This window comes from Ananas comosus, linkage group 9, assembly GCF_001540865.1.
Source record: "Ananas comosus cultivar F153 linkage group 9, ASM154086v1, whole genome shotgun sequence".
Taxonomy (NCBI): domain Eukaryota; kingdom Viridiplantae; phylum Streptophyta; class Magnoliopsida; order Poales; family Bromeliaceae; genus Ananas; species Ananas comosus.
In genome coordinates, this window is record NC_033629.1 from 12,306,211 (window position 1) to 12,331,520 (window position 25,310).

The 25,310-nt window shown below is 35.3% G+C and overlaps 4 protein-coding genes across 10 annotated transcripts; 3 read left to right on the forward strand and 1 right to left on the reverse strand.

Annotated features, from left to right (window-relative positions):
* Positions 33–9,037, forward strand: LOC109715141 (protein PF14_0175-like). Of its 5 annotated transcripts, none has more exons than XM_020239983.1 (9): positions 33–203; positions 2,837–3,822; positions 4,507–4,603; positions 5,485–5,568; positions 6,089–6,176; positions 7,662–7,744; positions 7,927–7,982; positions 8,081–8,172; positions 8,619–9,037. In XM_020239983.1, exons 1-8 carry the CDS (start codon positions 123–125, stop codon positions 8,130–8,132), a joined length of 1,527 nt encoding a protein of 508 aa, XP_020095572.1. In that variant the 5' UTR covers positions 33–122; the 3' UTR covers positions 8,133–8,172; positions 8,619–9,037. The 5 variants fall into 5 exon arrangements, with proteins under 5 accessions (XP_020095572.1, XP_020095576.1, XP_020095573.1 ...); XM_020239987.1 differs by lacking the exon at positions 33–203 and adding an exon at positions 1,834–1,905; XM_020239984.1 differs by lacking the exon at positions 33–203 and adding an exon at positions 2,195–2,715.
* LOC109714816 (psbQ-like protein 3, chloroplastic) lies at positions 9,066–11,274 on the reverse strand. The gene is made up of 4 exons (XM_020239523.1): positions 11,248–11,274; positions 9,577–9,749; positions 9,311–9,461; positions 9,066–9,161 (listed from the first exon to the last, which is right to left on the reverse strand). Exons 1-4 carry the CDS (start codon positions 11,272–11,274, stop codon positions 9,066–9,068), a joined length of 447 nt encoding a protein of 148 aa, XP_020095112.1.
* LOC109715147 lies at positions 11,161–14,290 on the forward strand. Of its 2 annotated transcripts, none has more exons than XM_020239997.1 (5): positions 11,161–11,486; positions 13,009–13,091; positions 13,274–13,329; positions 13,426–13,517; positions 13,986–14,290. In XM_020239997.1, exons 1-4 carry the CDS (start codon positions 11,273–11,275, stop codon positions 13,475–13,477), a joined length of 405 nt encoding a protein of 134 aa, XP_020095586.1. In that variant the 5' UTR covers positions 11,161–11,272; the 3' UTR covers positions 13,478–13,517; positions 13,986–14,290. The 2 variants fall into 2 exon arrangements, with proteins under 2 accessions (XP_020095586.1, XP_020095587.1); XM_020239998.1 differs by having other exon boundaries at positions 11,165–11,471.
* On the forward strand, positions 16,206–23,977 carry LOC109715140 (protein FAR1-RELATED SEQUENCE 5-like). Of its 2 annotated transcripts, none has more exons than XM_020239981.1 (6): positions 16,206–16,639; positions 17,577–17,656; positions 17,845–17,900; positions 18,003–18,093; positions 21,272–23,660; positions 23,745–23,977. In XM_020239981.1, exons 1-5 carry the CDS (start codon positions 16,432–16,434, stop codon positions 23,441–23,443), a joined length of 2,607 nt encoding a protein of 868 aa, XP_020095570.1. In that variant the 5' UTR covers positions 16,206–16,431; the 3' UTR covers positions 23,444–23,660; positions 23,745–23,977. The 2 variants fall into 2 exon arrangements, with proteins under 2 accessions (XP_020095570.1, XP_020095571.1); XM_020239982.1 differs by having other exon boundaries at positions 21,290–23,660.

Sequence of the window (25,310 nt, forward strand, 5' to 3'; positions counted from 1 at the left end):
TAAGGATTACAAAATTATAAATTAATTAACCGTTCTCCTCTCTCTCTCTCTCTTTCTTTTTATCTCCTCTTCTAAGACATTTATATATTTATTTATATCTAAATTTACTTCTCTACCCAATCATGGAGATTCCGTCAAGTCCGTTACCTCCTCCGTCCACTTCCGTCTCCGACCTCGACCTCGACTTCTTCAGCGGCCTCGGTGTAAGCACAACTTTTTTTTTTATTTTCTAAATTTAAAAAATTTCTCTTATATTTTAGCACTAATTTTAATTATTTTTCCGCATTACGAGCTACATTAATTGATAAATTAGACGGTAAAGTTTTACTAAAACGAGTTAGCATGTTACATTGTCCTACATCTTAATATGTGTCTAATTTGCAATTCAGAAAAAAAATATGAAAAATGTAGATAATTGGATATTTTGTTTTTCTAATACTATCGGAATTGATAGTTGATTAAATAATTAATTACTTTTACAGAAACTTTTTGATTGAATTTAGTAATTATTCTGAATAGCTTGACCTATTTAAGATAATAACAAAATATGAAAAAATAATTGGTGTAATTTTTCATGTAGGGGTAACTAAAAGAAGCACTAAAGTGCAAGGAGATTTTTTTCTTTTATAATTTAGTTATTTGTTTATATTGACGTAGCCACATATCTTTAGTATTTGTCTGATATTAACAGGGTAAATTACACTTTTGGCCTTCAAACTATGTGACCTTTATTAATGTTTTGGTCAGGTTAAGAGACTATTTTGATAATTTTAGGATAAATTTGAAAATTATGAATAGTAGTCAGAGGTAAATAAATAAGAACCTCTAATTTATTGTAATTTCTAGTTCAAACTTTTTAAGTTATTACTATAATTAAGTCCACAATCTAATTTAATTAAAATTTATTGTAATTTATAGTTCAAACTTTTAAAGTTATTATTATAATTAAGTCCACAATCTAATTTAATTAAAATTTATTGTAATTTATAGTTCAAACTTTTAAAGTTATTATTATAATTAAGTCCACAATCTAATTTAATTAAAATTTATTGTAATTTATAGTTCAAACTTTTAAAGTTATTATTATAATTAAGTCCACAATCTAATTTAATTAATTAAACATAATCATAATGTTAATATATAAAAGTGATATGATAATATTATGATTTATAATACGACAATAATTAAGATGTTATTTCGTTATTATAAGTCCGGCTACTATATAAGTATAGATCTCTTTATATTCATAAGTTTTCGACTGTTAGATCTATCACTTTGATCATTTTTATCCGTTAAATAATACTATTCAATCAACCACCTACTCAACTCAAAGGGGCGAAAATTTATGAGTACAAAAAACTCTGTACTCATAAAAGTATAGTAGCCTTAGTCCGTTATTTATTTATTTATTTATTTTTTTTGAGAGATAGGTAGCACGCTACCCGCTTCGTTTATTTCATTTAGAAATAAACTTAGCTAGAAATGTGAATCAACTAGGATTCGAACTTGGGTCTCGAGTACCAACCACCAACCCCTTTGCCACTTGCTCTAGGGATGGTCGGTAGCCTTAGTCCGTTATTATATCAATATTTTGTCAATATTTAGTAAGTCCGTTATTATATCAATATTTTGTCAATATTTAGTAAAGTAAATTGGTTTGCGAAATTTGATTGCATCAATTCAGAATGTTCGACTAAAAAATTATAATAATAAATTAAAATTTGAAAATCAAAAGTATCACATTTATAGTTTGAGGACCAAAAGTGTACCATTAGTAAATTTTTATTTGTATATCATCTGTTTCATTATATTTGTTTGGATCAACAGGAAAGTTTATTTACATTATAAATTAGAAAATTATGATCCAAACTAAACATCAAAAGAAATTTTCAACCAAAATTTCCGGTTGTTGCAATTTTTTTTTTTTTTTTTTGCAAATCCTGCTTTTTTGCGTTTTCTGTTTTTTCTGTTTTATCTTTATCTATGGGTTTTGGAGTTTTCTTATCAAAAATATTGCTTAGGGCTTTTTTTGCTTGATTTTTTTCAGCCTGATGAAATTCTTTTTTTNTTTTTTTTTTTTTTTTTTGGCAAATCCTGCTTTTTTGCGTTTTCTGTTTTTTCTGTTTTATCTTTATCTATGGGTTTTGGAGTTTTCTTATCAAAAATATTGCTTAGGGCTTTTTTTGCTTGATTTTTTTCAGCCTGATGAAATTCTTTTTTTTTTTTTTCCGTAACTTAGTTTGTTGTATACCACATAAACAAGAGGTTTAATTAAGCTAACCAAACTTCAATTTACTCCAATTTGATGTACTAAACTTCAACTATTTCTAATAGGGGAATCAGATAGCAATTAATTCTGCGAATTATTGTGCTGTTATTCGTCGAATATGATGTGATAGCTGAGTTAGCTGGTAGAGTATGCCACACTGATACATCTATTTCAATAATTTAAAGTTCTGGGAATTACGGTTTCTGTTTAGGGTTTGGAACTTGCTCACAAACTGTTTGACACAATGTCAGCAAAAAATTAGATTGAGGCAACTATTGCTTTGAGTTTATGAATTCTTTGAGGGTCATCTAGGGTTTCCATTCTTAGTTGCAGTTATCTTTGCAAAGGTATAACTTTTCGGTTTTAAGAGCTACCGAGTGGTTGTTGAGAATCATAAGAGTATTTAACTAGTCCCGATGTTCGAAGACATGGTAGTCAATTTGTAGGTGAAGTTTATTATCTTGAGAAAAATCATGATGCTCTTAATCCCCAAAACTGCACTATTTATCCCCAGTTTACTTGTTTCGACATCTGTACAGGCTCTAATAATTTTGCACTTGTTCGCAGATGTTTGATGATACGGAGCGCGTGCTGAAGTATTTCAACGATGTAGACATTGACCGATATAATTTAGGGCTATTCCAAGAGGAAAATAAAGGAATTATGAGCAATAATTCTGCTGTAGTTGACGCTGGGAACTATGATATGGCCCTATCTTACGGCAACGGAATGATGAACGACAATCTCAATATGCTTAAACACGAGAACAATGGAATGATGAACAATAATTGCGGTACTGTCGCGGTCAAGAACAATGGAGAGATGGTGAACATCTTACCGATTGTTCCGCCGAGTAATTCTGGCAACGGCCAGGTTGAGCTGGCGCGCGGTTTCCACCATGGAAATCCGGCGAATGTGAATTGGTCCCATGAGCAGAATAATGGAATTATGATCAATAACTCCGCTATAGTTGGGAACACAAGAACAATCGCCAACTCCGATGCGCTAGTCCTACAGAAGGACAATCGAGTAACAAACAACAATGCCGCTATGGTTGAAGTCGCGAACAACGGAATGATGAGAAACAACTGTAGTGTTGCCACAGTCGAGAACAATGGACCGACAGATAACATTTCTCTGAATATTCTGCCTAGTAATTCTGGCAACGGGCATGTGGAGCTAGTGCAAGGTTCCTGTTGTGGAAATTCGATGAATGTGGATTGCTCTCGTCAACGAAATAATGGAATTATGAACAATAGTTCTCCTATGGTTCAAGCCGGGAATACCTGCTGTACTGTCCTACCTGAGGACAGTGGAATGGCGAACAACAATACTGTGATGGTAGTACAACAGAACAATGGGATGGCGAATAGTTATGGTAGTATTGTCATAGCTGAGAACAACGGAGAGACGAGGAGCATTGCTCCTATTATTCCCTTGTGTAATCCCAGCAACAAGCATGTTGAGCCAGTGCACAACTTTCGTCATGGAAATCCGGCGGTCCTGAGTTGGTCCCGAGAAGAACAATCTATTTTGATGGAAAACCTTCCCAAGTAAGTCCATAATTGGCTTCCTAGCATTATCCTGTGATGTTCGTCATTTTCGCTTATTTCCCACAAATATGTCTTCTTCTTCATACTGACAATCTGTTTTTAAATGCTTTACTCCAGCCTAAAAGTGAACAAATTCAAATATAGATGGTTGACTTGGAATATTTAACTTAGATTTTGTGCCTATGTGCAAAACTTCAGCCTCTAAGTGAACTTTAGTTTGTGGTGGCAAGGTCACATTGAAGCATTTGACCTTCTTTAGTCTTGAATTTGATTTGAACAGGAAAACATAATCTCTCTCTCTTTTTTTTTGGTACAAATGTTCCTTCTTTATACTTGCATGCAGTTTTAAGGCTTGAATAGAGTTGCTCAAGTAAGCACCGATAATTTTTTGCCAAATTTGTCATTAGAGCTTTCTTCTGCAATTGTAGAAGGTGGAAAAAGCTGTTGGAGGGATTTGAACTGAAAAGTTACTAGTGCTTATCATAACAGTAAACTCGCCATCGAACAACACTATAGAATGTCCAAACGGGCACTATTTCATACGAAGAATGCATACTCGTTGTATCGTTTGCTTTCTATTGCTACCATGTCCTAGATATCCTTTTCTCTTAATCTTTTTTATTTTCTCCCTCACTATTTCCCGCTATGCTTATTGTGCGACACTTGTTTCTCTGAGCTTTTCAGGTATGAGAACGAGCCAGCATTGATGAAATATGTTAAAATAGCAGCTATGCTTCCCAAAAAGTGTGCAAGGGATGTTGCAATGAGGTGTAAGTGGATGGTGAGTACTCGGCATGTCACAGTGCGCTTCTATTTTTCAGATGCATGGAATTTACTTTTTCTTGGTCATTTACCTTTAACATTTATACATCTCTCAATGTTTGTTTCTTTTGTGAATGGTCGATATTTGTGTCTCATTCATGAAGTTAGCAAATAAAAGCATGAATATCAATTTCTAAAAGGATCAAATGGTTTTCTAGCATATATTGTTTCTATATCAATATATATACACACTCTGTACTACAGTGTGGATACATGGGTAATTGGCCAGAGTAAACCATTGGCAACCTTGCGTTCTTAAGTAGTATAGGATCACAAAACTATCCTCATTTTGCATCAATACCCAGTGAAAATTACGTCGACTATCAAATACCAGATTTTTGGCTGACATGTAAAAAGTGAGGGTAATTTCATGAATTTCTAGTAAGCTTCTAGTGTGCCCTGTTGGAATTTTGCGCAAAGGGCATACAAGAGCTTTTCTTAAGGATATCTGGGCAAATTTTAACTTTAGGGGTTTATATGCACATTGTCATGCTGAATTAAGATCGAGATGTATATAGAACTACCTGATAATTCAACTGCAGCAACTCTTCTTTTTGAAATTGTTTTAGGAAGTTCGTTAAATCTTTGCAACAGCAAGGAAGAATGTTGATGTTTTCTTACATCAAACTCAGTTTTCTTGAGTAAAGATAATCAGAATCCTTTTAGTAATTTTCTTAGATGTTGCTATGAGTTTGTACTTCTGACTAAGTAGCTCAAAACAGCAAATATCCTTTATGCGTCCTAGTAATCTCTAACAGTTTCAACCATTATAACTTGTAGTCTGCTTATTGCACTAGTGAAATTTGTAATTGTGTAATAATGCCATCTAACATTTTGAAGGAAAAGAAACAAACTGCTGAAGAACATAGTGCGGGAAGGATCAGTGAAGAACATAGTGCGCAAAGGATCAGCGAAGATAAGAAGGTAATGATCATTTTCAAGTTTCATGATTGTCAAATTTTGAAGTACAAATTGCAAATGAGAACTCTCTTATAATTCTTAAGAATCTAAGGGTCAAGGTTTTTTTTTTGAAAACAAATTAATATATAGTTTTCTTTTCTATGAGTTGGCCTATTATTTTACACATGTTTCAGCTATTTCTTTCTTTATTATTCATGATTGACTGTGGGTAAAACTATAAATTCAACAAAAAGGCCGGGACAGCTGCCAAACTATGTGTTTGATTTAAACCCAAATTAGCTTGTTAACTTTGGCTAGATTCTGTCAAACTAAATAGTGTCTGTAAATATGTTGCAAGATATTTTGTCAAATATTAATTTTGCGGGTGCCCATACATAGCTGAGAATTTATTGCACTTAGCTTTTGAACATAGATCGTTCGTTTGTAGTACTCTTGATGGATGCTAATTTTGAAAAAAGAATACATACATTCAACTTATTGTGAAAAAACTCATTGATTTGAAATGTTGCTTCCGTTGTTTCAGGGAAAGAAGGTTGATACTTCTCAAAGAACCAATAATCTGCCCAGGCAACGAAAAGCTAAGGCTCCTAATGCAACTGAGAATAAAACAGGTTGGTAGATTTTTCTTTTGAGTTATTAGTTGATTCAGTATCTTATTAGATCAAGTGTAGCATTTTATCAGATACATATTTTGACCTAATTTCTTGTTCGTTTTCTCTTATTCATTTTGACTTTTAGCTCAAGGTTATTACTTATAACCCTTCGTTTTGAATTCAGTTTTATACAAGTATATGCATCCACTAGGCGCAGCGAGTAGTGTTCATCTTTTCTTCGGTTGTGAATTAGAAGTTTCATTAGGCAGTGAAAATTCGGAATCATAAAAATTGACGACCTGATGATTTCAGTAAGTGATAAGTTTGTTTCCTTCCCTGGGAAAACATCAGAAGTTTGACCTTATAAAGATTTCCTTTGTATCACTCAATCTAATTTTTCACATTGTGCAGATCACCATAAATAATGAAATTTCACGGAAACAAGTTTCTAGCGTTTTGTTCCATGAGATGGGACTATTTTTTAAGTTTCTAGCTTTTCGGAAGTGGAATTTGATTTAAAATCTTCTCTAGATAGTTGATTGTTTGTCAATTAGTTAAATCAATTGAGCAGACCTCTTTTGTTTCTTTTTTTCCTTTTGTATCTCTTTGGTATTCATTAGAGCTTGATAAGTGCTAATTATCCTTCTGTTTGATAACTTCTCCATTTCTTTTTAGAAGTTTCAGTTCTTTTCATTTTTCCTGGCATCCTTTCAGAAGATTTAATTTCGCGTGTTTAAAACACTGTTTATCCTAGTATATTTGTTCTACTGCTTAATGTACCATGTTGTTTAGCAAATTAGTCTTTATTCACAACCAATGCTGTAACAACCCGACTCGCTAGTAATTATAACTCGTTGGTCCCACACCATCGATCCAAAATGCTTAAGCTTAGTTATTATTACTAGTGTCTAAAATACTTAAGCCTACTAATTTTTACTAATGTACACGGCCTCTTATATTCCCAATCAGAGCTCTTTTCCTATTCGATATGGGATTATTGGGGTATTAAAAACTCCCCAAAGTTTAGATCCTAGCGTCCTAGTCAGGTCCAAAACCAATCACGAATATAGACCTCATTCAGGTCCTGACATCTTCATCAGGTTCAAAATCCAATTACACATATAGACCTGAATTAGTAGGCCATGTTAGATGCTAACGATGGCTTTTATGAGTTTAAGAGGTGGCTTCCATCAAACCCATACACTTTTGGCTGGTATTTGTCTCCAATACCAACTATAACGGTCCGACCCATTAGCAATAATAATTCGTTAGACCCATATTACTGTCCCAAAATACTTATGTCTAATTATTATTACTAGTGTACCTCTTATATTCCCAATCAGAACTCCTTTCCCCTTCAGTGTTGGACTATTGAGGATTTACAAATATTTTCTAATTGATATTGTGTTTCTCATTGACTTATGTTTGTTTTACCAAGTTGCTCATTGGCTTATGTCTTTCCTACCAAGTATTGTCTTTTGAGTTGTTTATTGATGTCTCCAGGTTCCAAAAAGGAAATGGAGCAAATTTTGAAAGCAACCAACAGACTTGTTGACCAGCTTGAAGCAAAAATTGGGGCAGACACGGTAGGCTTATTTGATTTGTATTAGAGACGTATAAACAATATCTGTTACTGTTTTTTTCCCCCAAATACGTTAAATGTTCCTTCACATCTATAGTTTTTTCCACACTGGATGCATAAGTTTCACTAGCAAAGTTGCATGTTGTTAATGTTTTTCATTCGAATCTGTTCATTTCTCATGTACAGGATATCAAAAAGCTCATCTCTGGAATCAAGAAAGGCATCCGAGCTGCTCTAAATGGGTAATTCTGAAAACTTATGTACTCGAATTGAGAGTACTTACTCTTTTAGTGGGGGTTTTGATCTCGTTATCTAAAAAAACATTTCTTTCATTAAACAGTGCGAGTCAGATGACTGATAAATTTGATGACGATGCTGCATGTCCTGATTGATGCAGAACCAGCTAATTCCTCGTTACCAGGTGATGCCGAGGTAAACTTCCAGTTGCCCCATGGTTTAATACCTGCAATGCTGGGAATTTCGACTTAATGTATGAATCCTTACATTGTCAAAACCAGTTTAACTTTATCGAAAATTCATACTTGTTTGGAAGGGTTAAAAACTATAGAATCTTCCAGGCAAATACAGTGTCTAAAGAGCGTGCCTCAGGCATCTGCCTAGGTGCGCACAAAGCGCAGGCCACCGCACCTGGCAACGCCTAGGCAGGTGACCTCACCTCGGCGCGCGCTTTGCGAGCCTAGGCTCCAACAGCCCAATGCGCCTTGGTGCGCCTTGGGCATTTTCAAACACTGGGCTTATATAGGCGCAATTGATTTTTTCGAACTAAAAATCATTGTTTAATTCGAAAGTGCTAAACAGTTTACTTTCACTTTATCTTGATCCCATTTTGCTTTTTTTTTTTATCTTTTCTTTGGAAGGTCAACGCATCCAACAACACTCAATACCAAGCTGCTGCAGTATGAAAAGAAATAGGAATCTGTAGATACACAGCCACCTTGCACAAATACCAACAAGAGTCTGTAAATACCCCAATACCGAATACTGAATCTGAAAGAAAAGAAAGAGGCAGATGCTGGATAGGGTTGCCTCAAGTATTAGTTTTAATTTTCTTTTTGATTCTATAATTTGTCAATTATGCTTTACATAATATGATTTACATTATAGTTCGCAGATTAGTGTTCTTTTTTTCTTTTTTTTTTTGTAATGTTTAGCATTTAGACTTGGGAAAGATTAGTGGTACAGAGCAATTGCTCTGTAAATAGCTAGCAAAAATTGTCGAGGGAGAAGGAGAAAAAACGAAATTTACAGAGACTGGCTGGTACTGTCTTTCTTTCTTTGGTTGAATTTATATATATATATTCTTCTCATATTCTCTCGAAGATCTCATCTAGAGTTGCTGCAATGTTATTATAGCATTCGTGCACTCGCTTCTTGTCTTTGTCCCTCGCCGCATAATCTAGCTGCAATGTGAATAAATGTAAAAGAAAGTCACTTGAAATTCTTCTTGACAGAACCTATGGACACTTCTTTCGCCATTTGTAAACAGATGCTCAGACTTGCAGCTTCTGTTTTGTATTTGCCTTCTTCAACTAGCATATTGTCTGATAACAATTTCTGACAGAACATACTGAAACTCGTGTGCTAACTTTTCTTGTGGAGGTTGCGGGATTCCCGCAACAAAAACGATAAATTTGTCGGATGTGTTTACAGTTTTCCTCATTCCGATCACGCTGCACACAGTGTTCAGAGAGAATAGAACACTGGAATGAGGAATAAATGAAATGTAAGTTAACTTACATCAGACACACTGTTGAAGAGATTGGAGTAGAGCTGCCGCAGCCGCGGCCTGAGGCTTCTGGGCTTCGATTGGATTACTCGCGAAGCGCGAGCTGCGCTTCTCTCCACGACTCTGTATCCAAAAGCGCTTTTATTCCCAGCAGATCTCGCGCGTGTGCTCTTATAGCAGCTTCTGCTTCTTCTGGTGTCTGGTCAGGAGTCGTGATGCGGAACTCGACAGCAGAAGCACTTTTCAGAGATGAGAAGAGCTCCTGATGAAGCAGGACAGCAGAAGCAAAAGCTAGTTTTCTTCTGCTGAAGCGATTCTTTTGCTTTTGTAGAGGCCATATCCATGTCTTATTTGATTGATGAGTACTTAAGTGAATGGTCCTACGTGGTGTAGCATAGTGTTGTGTAGTGTTGTGTTATATGGATTAGGAGAAACTGTTGCCTGGGTTCGGTTCACCAAGTAATCCGTGGACCCTGGGGCCTCCAATAATCTATGGATAATGCGAAATTATTATTAGAATATATTAGTCCTCATATATTGAAATACAATTTCTTTTCTATTCAATGAGGGAATATAAAAATATTTAATAAAAAAATTATCCGTTAGAGAAAAAAAGTAATTTAAATCTTATTTCCTTATATTTTTTTTTTGCATAAGAAAAAAGAGAAATCAAAAATTTTCCGGCCAAAATGTGTGTCTTTTGACAGACTAAAATTCAAAAAACGTATTTTTATATATAGCATATATATATATATATATATATATATATATATATAATATAAATTTTATTATTGATTTTTAGTCCAATCTAAATACAAAGCCCAACTCAATTATAAAAAGACTCATTATATGTAATGTTTCAACAATTACATCACAATTTAATGAGTAAGATCTAAAAAAATTATTTCTATATATATCCTTTAATGTTCGTGAGCCAGCTCGTATTCGGCTCATTAATAAACGAGCCAAACGCGAGCTAAATTTTTCAGCTCGATACTTTAACGAGCCAGCTCACGTTTAGCTCTACACGAGCCAAACACGAGCCGGCCCTNTAGGCGAACAAAAATACAAAGATAATTATATTTTACGAACTTCAGTATTAGATTAAAATTCTAATTTTTTAATTCTTTCACACTTTTCAAACCTAACAATCTAACTTACTGTTCACAATTTGGATATTTTATCTTAATATTTTAACAAAATAGCTTGTGTTCGACTTATTTAATAAATGAGCCAACACGAGTCGATTCTGCTTCCTCGTGTTCGGCTAACCAATAGCTCTAATTAATATGACTTTCTATATTATTAATATGACTTTCTATATTTTTAATTTTTTTTTAAAAATCTTCTATTCTGCTATATTAAAGGAGGGATTTTAATAAATTACTCTCAATTTTTTTTCATATAAGTCTTTATAAAATAGTTTGATTACTAAATAATTTAAATACTAATAAGTTGTTGCATAAATTTACGTTGCACATAGGCCAATTTTAATTATATTTAATTAAATAGATTTAGTTTATTGAATTATTTTTATTTAATTTTATTTAATTAATAATTAGACTAATAAAATTGCATGAAAATATAAAAATATAAATTAAAATTTATTATTAAAATATTTTTATATCCGCAGTGTGTGTGTATAAATTTGGACTTCTTGGAGTTCTTCTCCGTCTCACTCCTGTTCCCTCTCTCTCTCTCTCTCTCTCTCTCTCTCTCTCTCTCTCTCCTCTCTAAACCACTCGAAGCTAGGGTTTCGCCAAGGTGATCTCGCTCCCTTCAGCCATGGAGGAGGCCCCGAGGAAGACGAAACCGGAGGAGGAATCCTCTCCTACAGAGGATGGATCGCCTCTCGCACCGGAGCCGAAGAGGAGGCGGATTTCCGGCGAGGAGGACGACGGCGGCGGCGCCGGAGGAGGAGGAGGGGCGGAGGAGGAGGAGGAGGAGGAGGATACACAATGGGAAGATACGGCTACTAATGCGAGTAAGGATATCACTGGTTGGTGGATTATTCTCTTGTTGAGTTATTAGTTGATTGGGCATCTTCTTAGATCAAGTGTAGCAATTGTGTCAGATGCATATTTTGACCTAACTTCTTGTTTGGTTTCTCTTATTCATTTTGACTTTTAGCTCAAGATTATTACTCGTAACTCATATGCATCCGCTGGGTACAATCAGTAGTGTTCATCTTTTGTTTGACCGTGAATGGAAGTTCCGTTTCGGCAAATTGTGAAAATTTGAAGTCATACAAATTGACTATGTGATAGTTTCAGTAAATGATAAGTTTGTTTCCTTTCTTGAGAAATTATGAAAAGCTCGCTCGCTATTGTTGCCAAACTTATGCCCTCGTAAAAGAAAACATGAATTTGACCTTCCAAGGGTTTCTTTCGTATCGCTCAATTGAATTTCCCACCTTGTTCAGATCACCATAAATGATGAGATTTTCACCGAAACAAGTTTCTAGTGTTTTGTTCCATGAGACGGGCGTATTTTTCAAGTTTCTACCTTCTTGGAAGTGAAATCTCATCTCCTGTAGATACTTGATTGTTTGTGAATTATTTTGATCAAGTGGATAGACCTCTTTTTGTTTTTGTTTTTGTTTTTTTTTTTTCTTTTGTATCTCTTTGGTATTCATGAGAGCTTGATCAGTGCTAATTATCCTTCTGTTTGATAACTTCTCCATTTCTTTTTAGAAGTTTCAGTTCTTTTCATTTTTCCTGGCATCCTTTCAGAAGATTTAATTTCGCGTGTTTAAAACACTGTTTATCCTAGTATATTTGTTCTACTGCTTAATGTACCATGTTGTTTAGCAAATTTGTCTTTATTCACAACCGGTGCTGTAACAACCCGACTCGCTAGTAATTATAACTCGTTGGTCCCACACCATCGATCCAAAATGCTTAAGTTTAGTTATTATTACTAGTGTCTAAAATACTTAACCCTAGTAATTTTTACTAATGTACATGGCCTCTTATATTCCCAATCAGAGCCCTTTTCCTATTCGATATGGAACTATTGGGGTATTAAAAACTCCCCAAAGTTTAGATCCTAGCGTCCTAGTCAGGTCCAAAACCAATCACGAATATAGACCTCATTCAGGTCCTGACATCTTCATCAGGTTCAAAATCCAATTACACATATAGACCTGAATTAGCAGGCCATGTTAGATGCTAACGATGGCTTTTATGAGTTTAAGAGTTGGCTTCCACCAAACCCATACACTTTTGGCTGGTATTTGTCTCCAATACCAACTATAACGGTCCGACCCATTAGCAATAATAATTCGTTAGACCCATATTACTGTCCCAAAATACTTATGTCTAATTATTATTACTAGTGTACCTCTTATATTCCCAATCAGAACTCCTTTCCCCTTCAGTGTTGGACTATTGAGGATTTACAAATATTTTCTAATTGATATTGTGTTTCTCATTGACTTATGTTTGTTTTACCAAGTTGCTCATTGGCTTATGTCTTTCCTACCAAGTATTGTCTTTTGAGTTGTTTATTGATGTCTCCAGGTTCCAAAAAGGAAATGGAGCAAATTTTGAAAGCAACCAACAGACTTGTTGACCAGCTTGAAGCAAAAATTGGGGCAGACACGGTAGGCTTATTTGATTTGTATTAGAGACGTATAAACAATATCTGTTACTGTTTTTTTCCCCCAAATACGTTAAATGTTCCTTCACATCTATAGTTTTTTCCACACTGGATGCATAAGTTTCACTAGCAAAGTTGCATGTTGTTAATGTTTTTCATTCGAATCTGTTCATTTCTCATGTACAGGATATCAAAAAGCTCATCTCTGGAATCAGGAATGGCATCCGAACTGCTCTAAATGAGTAATTCTGAAAACTTATGTACTCGAATTGAGAGTACTTACTCTTTTAGTGGGTTTTGATCTCGTTATCTAAAAAAACATTTCTTTCATTAAACAGTGTGAGTCAGATGACTGATAAAATTGATGACGATGCTGCATGTACTGATTGATGCAGAACCAGCTAATTCCTCATTACCTGATGATGCCGAGGTAAACTTCCAGTTGCCCCATGGTTTAATACCTGCAATGCTGGGAATTTCGACTTAATGTATGAATCCTTACATTGTCAAAACCAGTTTAACTTTATCGAAAATTCATACTTGTTTGGAAGGGTTAAAAACTATAGAATCTTCCAGGCATATACAGTGTCTAAAAAGCGTGCCTCAGGCATCTGCCTAGGTGCGCACAAAGCGCAGGCCACCGCACCTGGCAACCCCTAGGCAGGTGACCTTACCTCGGCGCGCGCTTTGCGAGCCTAGGCTCCAACAGCCCAATGCGCCTTGGTGCGCCTTGGGCATTTTCAAACACTGGGCTTATATGGGCACAATTGATTTTTTCGAACTAATTTTGGACCAACAAAAATATTGTCAAAATCATTGTTTAATTCTAAAGCGCTAATCCGTTTAGTTTCACTTTATCTTGATCCCATTTTGCATTTTTCTATCTTTTCTTTGGAAGGTCGACTCACCCAACAACAGTCAATAGCAAGCCAGTGCGGTATGAGAAGAAATGGGGATCTGTAGATACACAGCCACTTTGCGTAAATACCAACGAGAGCGGTGTAAAAGCCCCAATACCGAATACCGATTTTCCTTTTGATTCTATAATTAGTCAATTACGTTTTACATAATATGTTTACGTCATAGTTCGCAGATTTGAGCTTTTTTTTTTTCCTTAATGTGTCGGATTTAAACTTGAGAAAGATTAATGATACAGAGCAAGTGCTCTGCACGTAGCTACCAAAGATTTACACAGCCCGGTTAGTTTCTTTCTTTCTTTGGTTGATTTCCTCTCTTTACTCTTTTGTTGAATTCAAAAAGAATTCGATCTTCTCATATTCGCTTGAAGATATCATCTAGAGTTGCTGCAATATTATTATAGCATTCGTGCACTTGCTTCTTGTCTTTGTCCTTCGCCGCATAATCTAGCTGCAATGTGAAGAAATGTAAAAGAAAATCACTTGAAATTCTTCTCGACAGAACCTATATATGGACACTTCTTTCGCCATCTGTAAACAGACCCTCAGACTTGCAGTTTCTTTTTTGTTTTTGACTTCCTCAGATAACGCATTTGTTGGCTTAAATGGGCTAGCATTTTGTCCTGTAGCAGAAGACCAGGTTATGCGGAGTCACGTTCGGAATGGTGTGTGAGGCTCGGTTGGGTTGAGTCATGTTCGAAGTGGCATGAGGCCGGTTGGACCGAGTCACAATAGAGATCCGTGGGTGTTGTGTCTGTACGTTTTCAGTGAATTAGTTGCGTATTTCTAGCTGCTCGAGCTTTTAGGATTAATGGTTAGCGCCGACAAGTGGTATTAGAGTTAGAGGTCAAGGGTTTAATTTTCGCATGCTAGAGGGGGGATTGTTGGCTTAAATAGGTCAACATTCTGACCTGTGGGATTAATGGTTAGAGCCAACAAAGACCTGTGGGCGTTGTGTCTGTACGTTTTAAGTCAATTAGTTGCGTATTTCAAACAGCTCGAGCTTTTGGGATTAATGTTTAGTGCCAACGATCCGACAAGTGATACCAGATCAGAGGTCACGGATTTTATATATATATATATATATATATAATTAGGCTACTATACTATCTATTGAATTGTATCGGAGCTCTGCTATTATAGTCTTGTTTTCGATCTTAGGGTGCTTAAATTAACAATCCACACCGTTAAATATGATCTAGGGTATATAAAGTTCTTAGAAATAAAATTTTATTTTTTTTCGACATCGTTTACTTAGTAAATAAATTATATCAAAATGGACGGTGAAAATTGAATAATCTTTCAACTTTGAGCATAGGATTTTTAAATTCAAGATCAATAATGTTAACTTTAATCTAGATAGTTTAAAGTATTTTTTATCAAAATTTGAAGAAATTTAGATTCTTCTACACCGTTAAACTCCAAACTCGCCATAGTAGTTATTGAAAATTAACAATTTTGAAATGGTTTGATCATAAAGTAAATTATGTCGAAAAAATATAAAATTTTATTTCTAAAAACTTTAAATATCCTAGATCAGTTTTAACGGTGTGGATCGTTGATTTGAACACCCTAAGATCAAAAAGGGGATTATAGTACCGGAATCCCGGTACTATAGATAGTATAGAAGACTAGCATACATACATATATATATATATATATATATTATATAAATTTTTACTATTTGAAGTTTAGACCAACACAAATACAAAGATAACTATATTTTATGAACTTCAGTTATTAGATTAAAATTCTAGTTTTTTACTTTTTCCACACTTTTCAAACCTAACAATGTAGCTTATTGTTCACAATTTGGATATTTCACCGTAGTATTTTAACAAAATAGCTTGTGTTCAGCTTGTTTAATTAATGTGTCAACGCGAATCGGTCCCTACTTACTCGTGTTATGCTAACTGATAGCTTTAATTAATATGAGTTTCTATATTTTTAAATTCTTTTATAAAGTCTTCTATTCTGCTATATTAAAGAAGGGATTTTAGTAAACTACTCTCAAATTTTTTTCATATAAATCTTTATAAAATAATTTGATTACTAAATAATTTAAATACTAATAAGTTGTTGCATAAATTTACGTTGCATATAGGCTAATTTTAATTATCTTTATTTAAATAGATTTAGTTATTGAATTATTTTTATTTAATTTTATTTAATTAAATAATTAAACTAATAAAATTATATAAAAAATATAAAAATATAAATTAAATTTTATTATTAAAATATTTTTATATCCGCAGTGTGCTCGTGTTTCACTCTTGCGGATATATAAATTCGGACTCCTTGGAGTTCTTCTCCGTCTCACTTCTCTTCCCTGTCCCCTCTCTCTCTCTCTCTCTCTCTCTCTCTCTCTCTTCTCTCTAAACCACTCGAAGCCAGGGTTTCGCCAAAGTGATCTCGCACCCCCCAGCCATGGAGGAGGCCCCGAGGAAGACGAAACCGGAGGAGGAATCCTCTCCTCCAAAGGATGGATCGCCTCTCGCACCGGAGCCGAAGAGGCAGCGGATCTCCGGCGAGGAGGAGGACGGCGGCGGCGCCGGAGGAGGAGGAGGACGGGCGGAGGAGGAGGAGGATATGCGATGGGAAGCTGCGGCTGCTAATGCGGCTAAGTATATCGCAGGTTGGTGGATTGTTCTCTTGTTGAGTTATTAGTTGATTCAGTACCTTATTAGATCAAGCGTAGCAATTTGTCAGATACATATTTGACCTAACTTCTTTGTTTGTTTTCTCTTATTCATTTTGACTTTTAGCTCAAGATCATTACTTGTAGCTCTTCCTTTTGAATTCACTTTTATACAAGTATATGCATCCACTAGATACGATTAGTAGTGTCCCGTTATGGCAAATTGTAGAAATTTGAAATCGTACAAATTGACTATGTGATAGTTTCAGTAAATGATAAGTTTGTTTCCTTTCTCGAGAAATTGTGAAAAGCTTGCTCGCTAATGTTGCCAAACTTATGTCCTCTTAAAAGAAAACATGAATTTGACCTTCTAAGGATTTCTTTCGTATCGTCCAATGGAATTTTCCCTGTTGTGCAGATCACCATAAATGATGAGATTTTCGCCGCAACAAGTTTCTTGTGTTTTGTTCGATGAGACAGGCGTAATTTTCAAGTTTCTACCTTCTTGGAAGTGAAATCTCGTGTAGATACTTGATTGTTTGTGAATTATTTTGATCAATTGGATAGACCTCTTCTTTTTTTTTTTTTTTTTCTTTTGGATCTCTTTGGTATTCATGAGAGCTTGATCTGTGCCAGTCATCTTTCTTTTTGATAACTTCTTCATTTCCTTTTACAAAGTTTCCGTTCTTTCTATCTACAACAGGACAGAATCCTGGCACTCCTTTTAGAATATTTAGTTTCGCATATTTTAATTTTTAAACACTGTTTGTCCTAGTATATTTGTTTTGCTGCTTAATTTACTATATTGTTTAGCAAATTAGTCTTGATTCATAAGCAATGATTTCTGATTGATATTGTGTTTCTGATTGACTTATAATTTTTTTTCCTTTTCCTACCAAGTATTGTCTTTTGATTTGTTTTTTGATGTCGCCAGAATTTAAAGCATTTGAGCAAACTATGAAAACAAACAACGAAAATCTTGCCCTGCTTGAAGCAAATTTTCGGCCAGACAAGGTAGGCTTCTTTGATTTGTCTTAGGGACTTTTTTATAAACTATATCTGTTACTGTTTTTTTTCCCCCCAAATTTGTCAAATGTTCCTTCACCTCTATAGTTTTTTCTGCATTGGATGCATAAGTTTCACTAGCAAGAGTGCATGTAGTTCATGGTTTTCATTCGAATCTGTTCATTTCTCATATACAGGATTACAAAAAGTTCATCTCTGCACTCAAGAAGTGCAACCAAGATGTTTTAAATTGGTAAAGCATCATTCTGAAACTTACACACTCAAATTGGGGCTACTTACTCTTTTAGTGGGTTTTTATCTAGTTATCTTAAAAAACATTTCTTTCATTAAACAGTTTTGGTCAATTGATCGAGAAATCCGAGATGATGCTGCATGTCTTGATCGATGGTGGACCAGTTTATTCCTCATTACCTGATGATGCAGAGGTAAACTTCTAGTAGCCCCCTGGTTTAATACCTGCAATGCTGGGAATTTCGACTTAATGTATGGATCCTTGCATTATCAAAACCAGTTTAACTTTATCGAAAATTTATAGATGCTTGGAAGGTTTAAAAACTACGGAATCTTTGAGGCTTACACAATGTTTAGAAAAGAGGCGCAGCCCCTAGGTGGGTGACCTCACCTCGGCGTGTGCTTTGGGAGCTTAGGCTCCAACGGCCCAATGCGCCTTGGTGTGTCCTGGGCATTTTCAAACACTGGGTTTATATGGGCACAATTGATTTTTTCGAACTAATTTTGGACCAACAAAAATATTGTCAAAATCATTATTTAATTATAAAGTTCTAATTCGTTTAGTTTCACTTGATCTTGATCCCATTTTGCATTTTTTTATCTTTTCTTTAGAAGGTCGACTCACCCAACAATAGTCAATAGCAAGCTGCTGCAGTATGAGAAGAAATGGGGATCTGTAGATATACAGCCACTTTGCGTAAATACCAATAAGAGTGGTGTAAAATCCCCAATAGCGAATACCGATTTCCCTTTTGATTCTATAATTAGTCAATTACGTTTTACACAATATGTTTACGTCATAGTTCGCAGATTTGAGCTTTTTTTTCCCTAAATGTGTCGGATTTAAACTTGAGAAAGATTAGTGATGCAGAGCAAGTTCTCTGTAAATCGCTACCAAAAATTGTACGAGAAGAAAGAGAAAAAAACGAAATTTACACAGGCCGGATGGTTTCTTTCTTTCTTTGGTTGATTTCCTCCTTTATTCTTTGGTTGAATTCAAAAATATTTCTATCTTCTCATATTCGCTCGAAGATCTCGTCTAGAGTTGCTACAATATTATTATAGCATTTGTGCACTCGCTTCTCGTCTTGGTCCCTCGCAGCATAATCTAGCTGCAATGTGAAGAAATGTAAATGAAAATCACTTGAAATTCTTCTTGACAGAACCTATGGACACTTCATTTGCCATCTGTAAACAGGTTCTCAGACTTGCAGTTTCTTTTTTGTATTTGACTTCCTCAAATAACGCATTGTCTGATAACAATTTCTGACAGAATATACTGAAACCTATGTACTAACTTTTCTTACAGAAGTCGCAGGGTTTCCGAAAAAAAGGATAAATTTGTTGGATATGTTTACAGTTTTCCTCATTCCGATCACGCTGCACAGAGTGTTCAGAGAGAATAGAACACTGGAATGAGGAATAATTGAAATCTAAGTTAACTTAACATTAGACACACTGTTGAAGAGATTGGAGTAGAGCTGCTGCAGCTGCAGCCTGAGGCTTCTGGGCTTCGATTGGATTATCGTATACAAATCTTGCTTCAAGTACAGCAAGCTCTCGCGAAGTGCAAGCTGTGCTGCTCTCCAGGACTCCATGTCCAAAAGTGCTTTTATTCCCAGCAGATCTCGCGCGTGTGCTCTTATAGCAGCTTCTGCTTCTTCCGGTGTCTGGTCAGGAGCCATGATGCGGAACTCGACAGCAGAAGCACTTTTCAGAGATGAGAAGAGCTCCTGATGAAGCAGGACAGCAGAAGCAGAAGCTGCTGCTTCTGCGGCTAGTTTTCTTCTGCTGAAGAGATTCTTGCGCTTTTGGGTGATGCACTAGTATATATAAATATATATAAATATAAATTAAATAAATTATATAAATATAAAATATATGTATTCGAGCTGTTATCGAGCCGAACACGAGCGAGCTGACCCCAGCTCGTGTTCGGCTTGTTTATTAAACGAGCCGAAAAATTCAGCTCGTGTTCGGTCCGTTTACTAAACGACCGATTCGATCTCGAACTCATTTCGAGTCGAACACGAGCTCAGAACAGTTCTCTATCCATTGGTTATCATCATTTAAGCGAGAGCTAGATTGCCGCCCCTAGGTGTAGCATAGTGTTGTGTTATATGGATAAGGAGAAACTGTTGCCTGGGTTCAGTTCACCAAGTAATCCGTGGACCCTAGGGGCTCCAATAATCTATGGATAATGAGAAATTATTATTGGAATATATTAGTCCTCATATATTGAAATATAATTTCTTTTCTATTCAACGAGGGAATATAAAAATATTTAATAAAAAAATTATCCATTGGAGAAAAAAAGTAATTTAAAGTCTATTTAGTTATATTATTTATTTTGCGTAAGAAAAAAGAAAAAATAAACTTTTCTTCTGGCCAAAATGTGTCCTTTGACGGACCAAAATTCAAAATGCGTACTTTTATATAGAGCGCGTGCGTGTGTATATATATATAGAGAGAGAGAGAGAGAGAGAGAGAGAGAGAGTAGAGCTTCTATGCTATTAGACGCATAGTAGCTCATATGCTTCCACTTTTTTAGACATTGGATTTGCCTTAAGATCTGTAAATAGGAAGTGGGCTGTAACAGAGAATTAATGCTAAACGTCGTTAACGGAGGTTTAACAAATGCCTTTTGTAAGGGTTAAAAAACAAACGCGCGCGTTTCTTCCCTCGCTAAGCTCCTCGCCCATTCGTCTCCTCGCATCTGAGCTATCCTCCATCGACATATGATCCCAGAGCTTCTTCCCACTCGGTCTATTCATCTCCCTCCCATCGATCTGGTTTTCTTCTGTAGACATATGATCTTAAAGCTTCTCTCTCCTTGATGTAGACTTTTCCCCTTCATCTCAGATTATGATGAGTATGAAATATAATCCCTTGGTCGTTCTAACACGAATTGGGAAAAAAAATTTGTAAGTATCAGAATTTCTCCCCTCTCCCCCTTTGCCTCTGTAGTGAAGTTTTCGATTTGATGATTTTTTTTTCTGAATTCAAACACCTTTATCGATAGATAGTTCATAATTGAAATGTCCAACAAAACAAATGAGATTAGATAAGGTATAGATATAGATTAATTTTATTCATATTTTATATGGTATATGTGTCTAATTGGAAATTTTCAGATTTGATAGGGTATAGATGTTTCATATTTGATATGTTATATATGAAAATTCATGTTTAGTACTCAGAATTGATAATCTATGCAAAAAAAATTTATATTTGGTCCAGTTCTTTGATTGTTTCATTTATCAATTCACAATCACATTCATAAATCTATTCTACTGAATTTATAATATGTATACATTCTTTTATGCTAGAGGAGTATTAAATTTCTGATATGTATCTATTCATTTATAATAGTTGAGTATTGCTATTCAGTGCATTGACCATATGGAGAGCAAATCAACTGATGTGGATGATGCCATTACGATTGGGTCGACTTCATTCATGTTAGATGCCGATAATACTGATCGAGATAATAATTATTCTGACGCAGAGAAAGACAATGATGTTTCTGACATGGATACTATTTTTGAGCATGATTATGAATACCATGATCATCAAAGTAGCAGAGTTGAATCATTAGATAATGAGCCTCATGTTGGGATGGAATTTGATAGTTTTGAAGAAGCTAGAGACTTTTACAACATATATGCATTTAAAGCAGGCTTTAGTATTCGAAAAACTTCCCATTACAAGGCAAAAAAACATGATAATATGGTGACTGCACACCAATACTGTTGTTCAAAACAAGGTCACTCAACGCGACCTTCCCACGAAAATGAGAAGACTACTGGCTCTGATGTCCAAGGCACACCACAGAAAGACAATCCAAATCGACGTACTGGCTGTAAGGCGCGCATGAGGGTGAGAATGGTGGAACCACAGAAGTGGATCATAGTAACATTTGAAAAGGATCACAATCATGAGTTGATTACTACTCCAACGAAGACTTTCTTTCGATCACACAAGACCATCACAACTGAGCAGAAACAATTGATTTATATGTTAAATGAGCAAAATATCTCCACCTCACAAATAATGTCCTTTTTGGCAGCCAAAGAGGGAGGGAGGAACTATGTTCCTTTCACACACAAAGATGTAAGCAGCGAGGTGGCATTGAAAAATAGGAGTTTCAATGGAATTGATGTGTCGAGTGCTTTAAATTACTTTCGTGAGATCCGATTGAACGATCCATCCTTTTTCTATGCTGTCAACGTTGATGAGGAACACATGGCACGAAATTTATTTTGGGTTGATGGGAGGTCACGCATGGCTTATCAACATTTCAGTGATGTTGTAACATTTGATACGACATACATGACAAACAAATACAACATGCCGTTTGCTCCCTTCATTGGTGTGAATCACCACAAGCAATCCATATTTTTTGGTTGCGCCCTTATTAGAGATGAGACAGCTAGTACATTTGTTTGGTTATTTAGAACTTGGTTGCAAGCGATGGAGGGACATCATCCAAAAGCTATTATTACCGATCAAGACCCAGCTATGAAGAAAGCAATCGAGGAGGTCTTTCCAAACACCGTTCATAGATGTTGTTTATGGCACATCATGAGGAAAGCGAGAGAGCATCTAGCTTTACTCTATAGCACAAAGGAGGGCTTTGAAGAGGAACTAAAGTCATGTATAAATTATAGTTTGACGATAAAGGAATTTGAAACTGAGTGGGTCTCATTGATTGAGAGATATAACTTGCATGATAACAATCACCTAAGTTTGCTATGGAGAGGAAGACATCAATGGGCTCCAGTGTTTTTTCGAGATACCTTTTTTGCAGGAATGTCCATGTCACAAAGTAGTGAAGGCATGAATGCTCTATCGAAGATACTATTGGACTCATGTACTTCCGTCTATAAATTTGTGCAACAATTTGAAAAACTTGTTGCAAGTCGACATGAGAAAGAGGATGAACAGGATTTTAAGACAGCCAGTGGGGAAGCATCTTTATGGTCATATGATCCAATTGAAAAACAAGCTCGAGATGTCTACACACATACTTTATTTAAAGAAGTCAAGAGGCAGTTGAAGTATGCTACTGGATATCGCCTTGTAGAGTTGCAGAAGAATGTATCATACAAGATCAGCAACTTCATGAATCCTGATCTCCGAAAGCAAAGCTTATGCTCATATATAGTTTCAGTAGATCTATCAGAGAAGAAAATCAATTGCAACTGCAAAATGTTTGAATTTGTTGGTATTCTATGCTCACATATATTGAAGGTTATGTCTTATATTGGAATAGATGCGATACCGCCACATTATATTTTGAAGAGATGGACTAAATATGCCAAGAAAGTTGCATTATCTGGTAGATTGGATCTTATTACGAACAATGGGCTTGCAACTTCAAACACTCAGCGGTTTGAATCACTAAATTTACGAGCACAGAAAGTTATCATTGAAGGATCTAGGAGTGCACAAGCCTATCAGGTTGCATGCCAAAAAATAGACCTACTAGCCAATGAGCTTGCGGCAATGAATCTTACCCCACTGCATGTAGGGAGGGGATAGTGAAGGATCATGCACCTGGGAGGCTTGTTGTACCACAACCAAGTCAATTTAATATGGAAATGGAAGGATTTGGTCCGAAGGACCCTCCACAGTCACAATGCAAAAGGAGGGAAAGAGACCTTCAAGGATTAAACCACCTGCTGAAGTTAGAAGTAAAAGCTCTAGAACTTGCAAAAGATGTCAAAAGAAAGGTCACAATATTGGAACTTGCAAAGAGGTAGTTTGTTTATTGTTTTGGCTTAATTCAGGCCTTTGCATATTTATTTATCGGTTTTTTACTAACTAATAGTTTTTAATCCAGGTAAATCCTGAAGCTTCAAAGATGGATGCTGACGGCAACAAAAGTAATGAAGAAAGCACGTAGGATGATGACCGAAAACATTATGGAGATTCTTTTTTTTAGATATCAATCTCATTAATAATTCATCTTCAATGTATGAAGTGGATCTATTTATAATTTTGTGACGTTACTACTATGCAATCCTTCCTAAACTGTGAAGTGGATGTCCTCAAAGGGCAAATATGTTTTGTTTTGTTTTTTTTTTTTTTATTTTGCTTCAATTCTAATTTTGGCATTTTTTTCCCACAGTAACATCTTATCAGATGTTTACCTACTTCTCTGTTCCCTTTTCCAGACACACACACACACACACACACATATATATCACGAGTATGTCCATTGACACAAAAGAAGCTTGAGCAAAATCCTGCATTATTAACCACCAAAAAAGAACCTAACATTCAACAAAGCCATTCTATATCAGATTGATCCCTTCACTCGTGCAGCCCTCTTCGTGAGGAAAACGTCGGTGAAAACAGTCTTAGACTGAAGAGATGCCTTCAGCAGCTGCAAACCCTGCCCATCATGTGCATAAAATATATAAATATATGGATCTCTTTTGCGCGCATAATCTTAAAAATATGTAAAATTTTGCAAATATATCTGCAAAATCGATAATTTTATGTGTTTTATTTTTGAAAATCTTACTAATATNTTTTTTTTTTTTTATTTTGCTTCAATTCTAATTTTGGCATTTGTAAATATAGATTGCTTAAGATCAATTTAATTCTCCCAAAATAGATTTGTTTGAAACAAATTCAGCTTCTTGGAACAAATTCAGTGGCTACTACCATCTTTACAAGTTTAGTTGCTCCTTATATTAAGATTATGAACTGAAGCAATTTCAGAACTAATTCTGCTCGAACCAAATTCAGATTTGTCAATATAGATTCTGAACTGAAGTAATTTTAATAATTCCATTAGTTACAAGTCTTAGCAGCAAATCAATTTTAGTTTGGAGCTCAGTCTATTTTGTCTCATCTTCGTCTATTTTGTCTCATCTTCTTAGAGCCAAAATTTTCATTCTCTTAATTAACTCAAAATTGGATGAGTCTTTGTAGTTTATTCACTAGTCTTTGTAGTTTATTCACTTTTCTCAACATGGATCTAACTCGTTTCACAACCCAACTACTACCACGACCGTCAAAATTGTGTGCTTGTTGGGGAGAAAAGGAGAAAGGTGAGACTTAGGAGTGGGAAAGGGTTTTTTAGTGCAATAGTCTTTTCCTAAAATTTTATTCTAAAAATAGACCTATCAAATTTTTATTTATAAATATAATCCTATAAAAGCGGTGAATGGTTCACCGNTTATTTACAAGTCTTAGCAGCAAATCAATTTTAGTTTGGAGCTCAGCCTGTTTTGTCTTATCTTCTTGGACCCAAAATTTTCATTCTCTTAATTAACTCAAAATTGGATGAGTCTTTGTAGTTTATTCACTTTTCTCTACATGGGTCTAACTCGTTTCACAACCCAACTACTAACACGACCGTCAAAATTGTGTGCTTGTTGGGGAGAAAAGGAGAAAG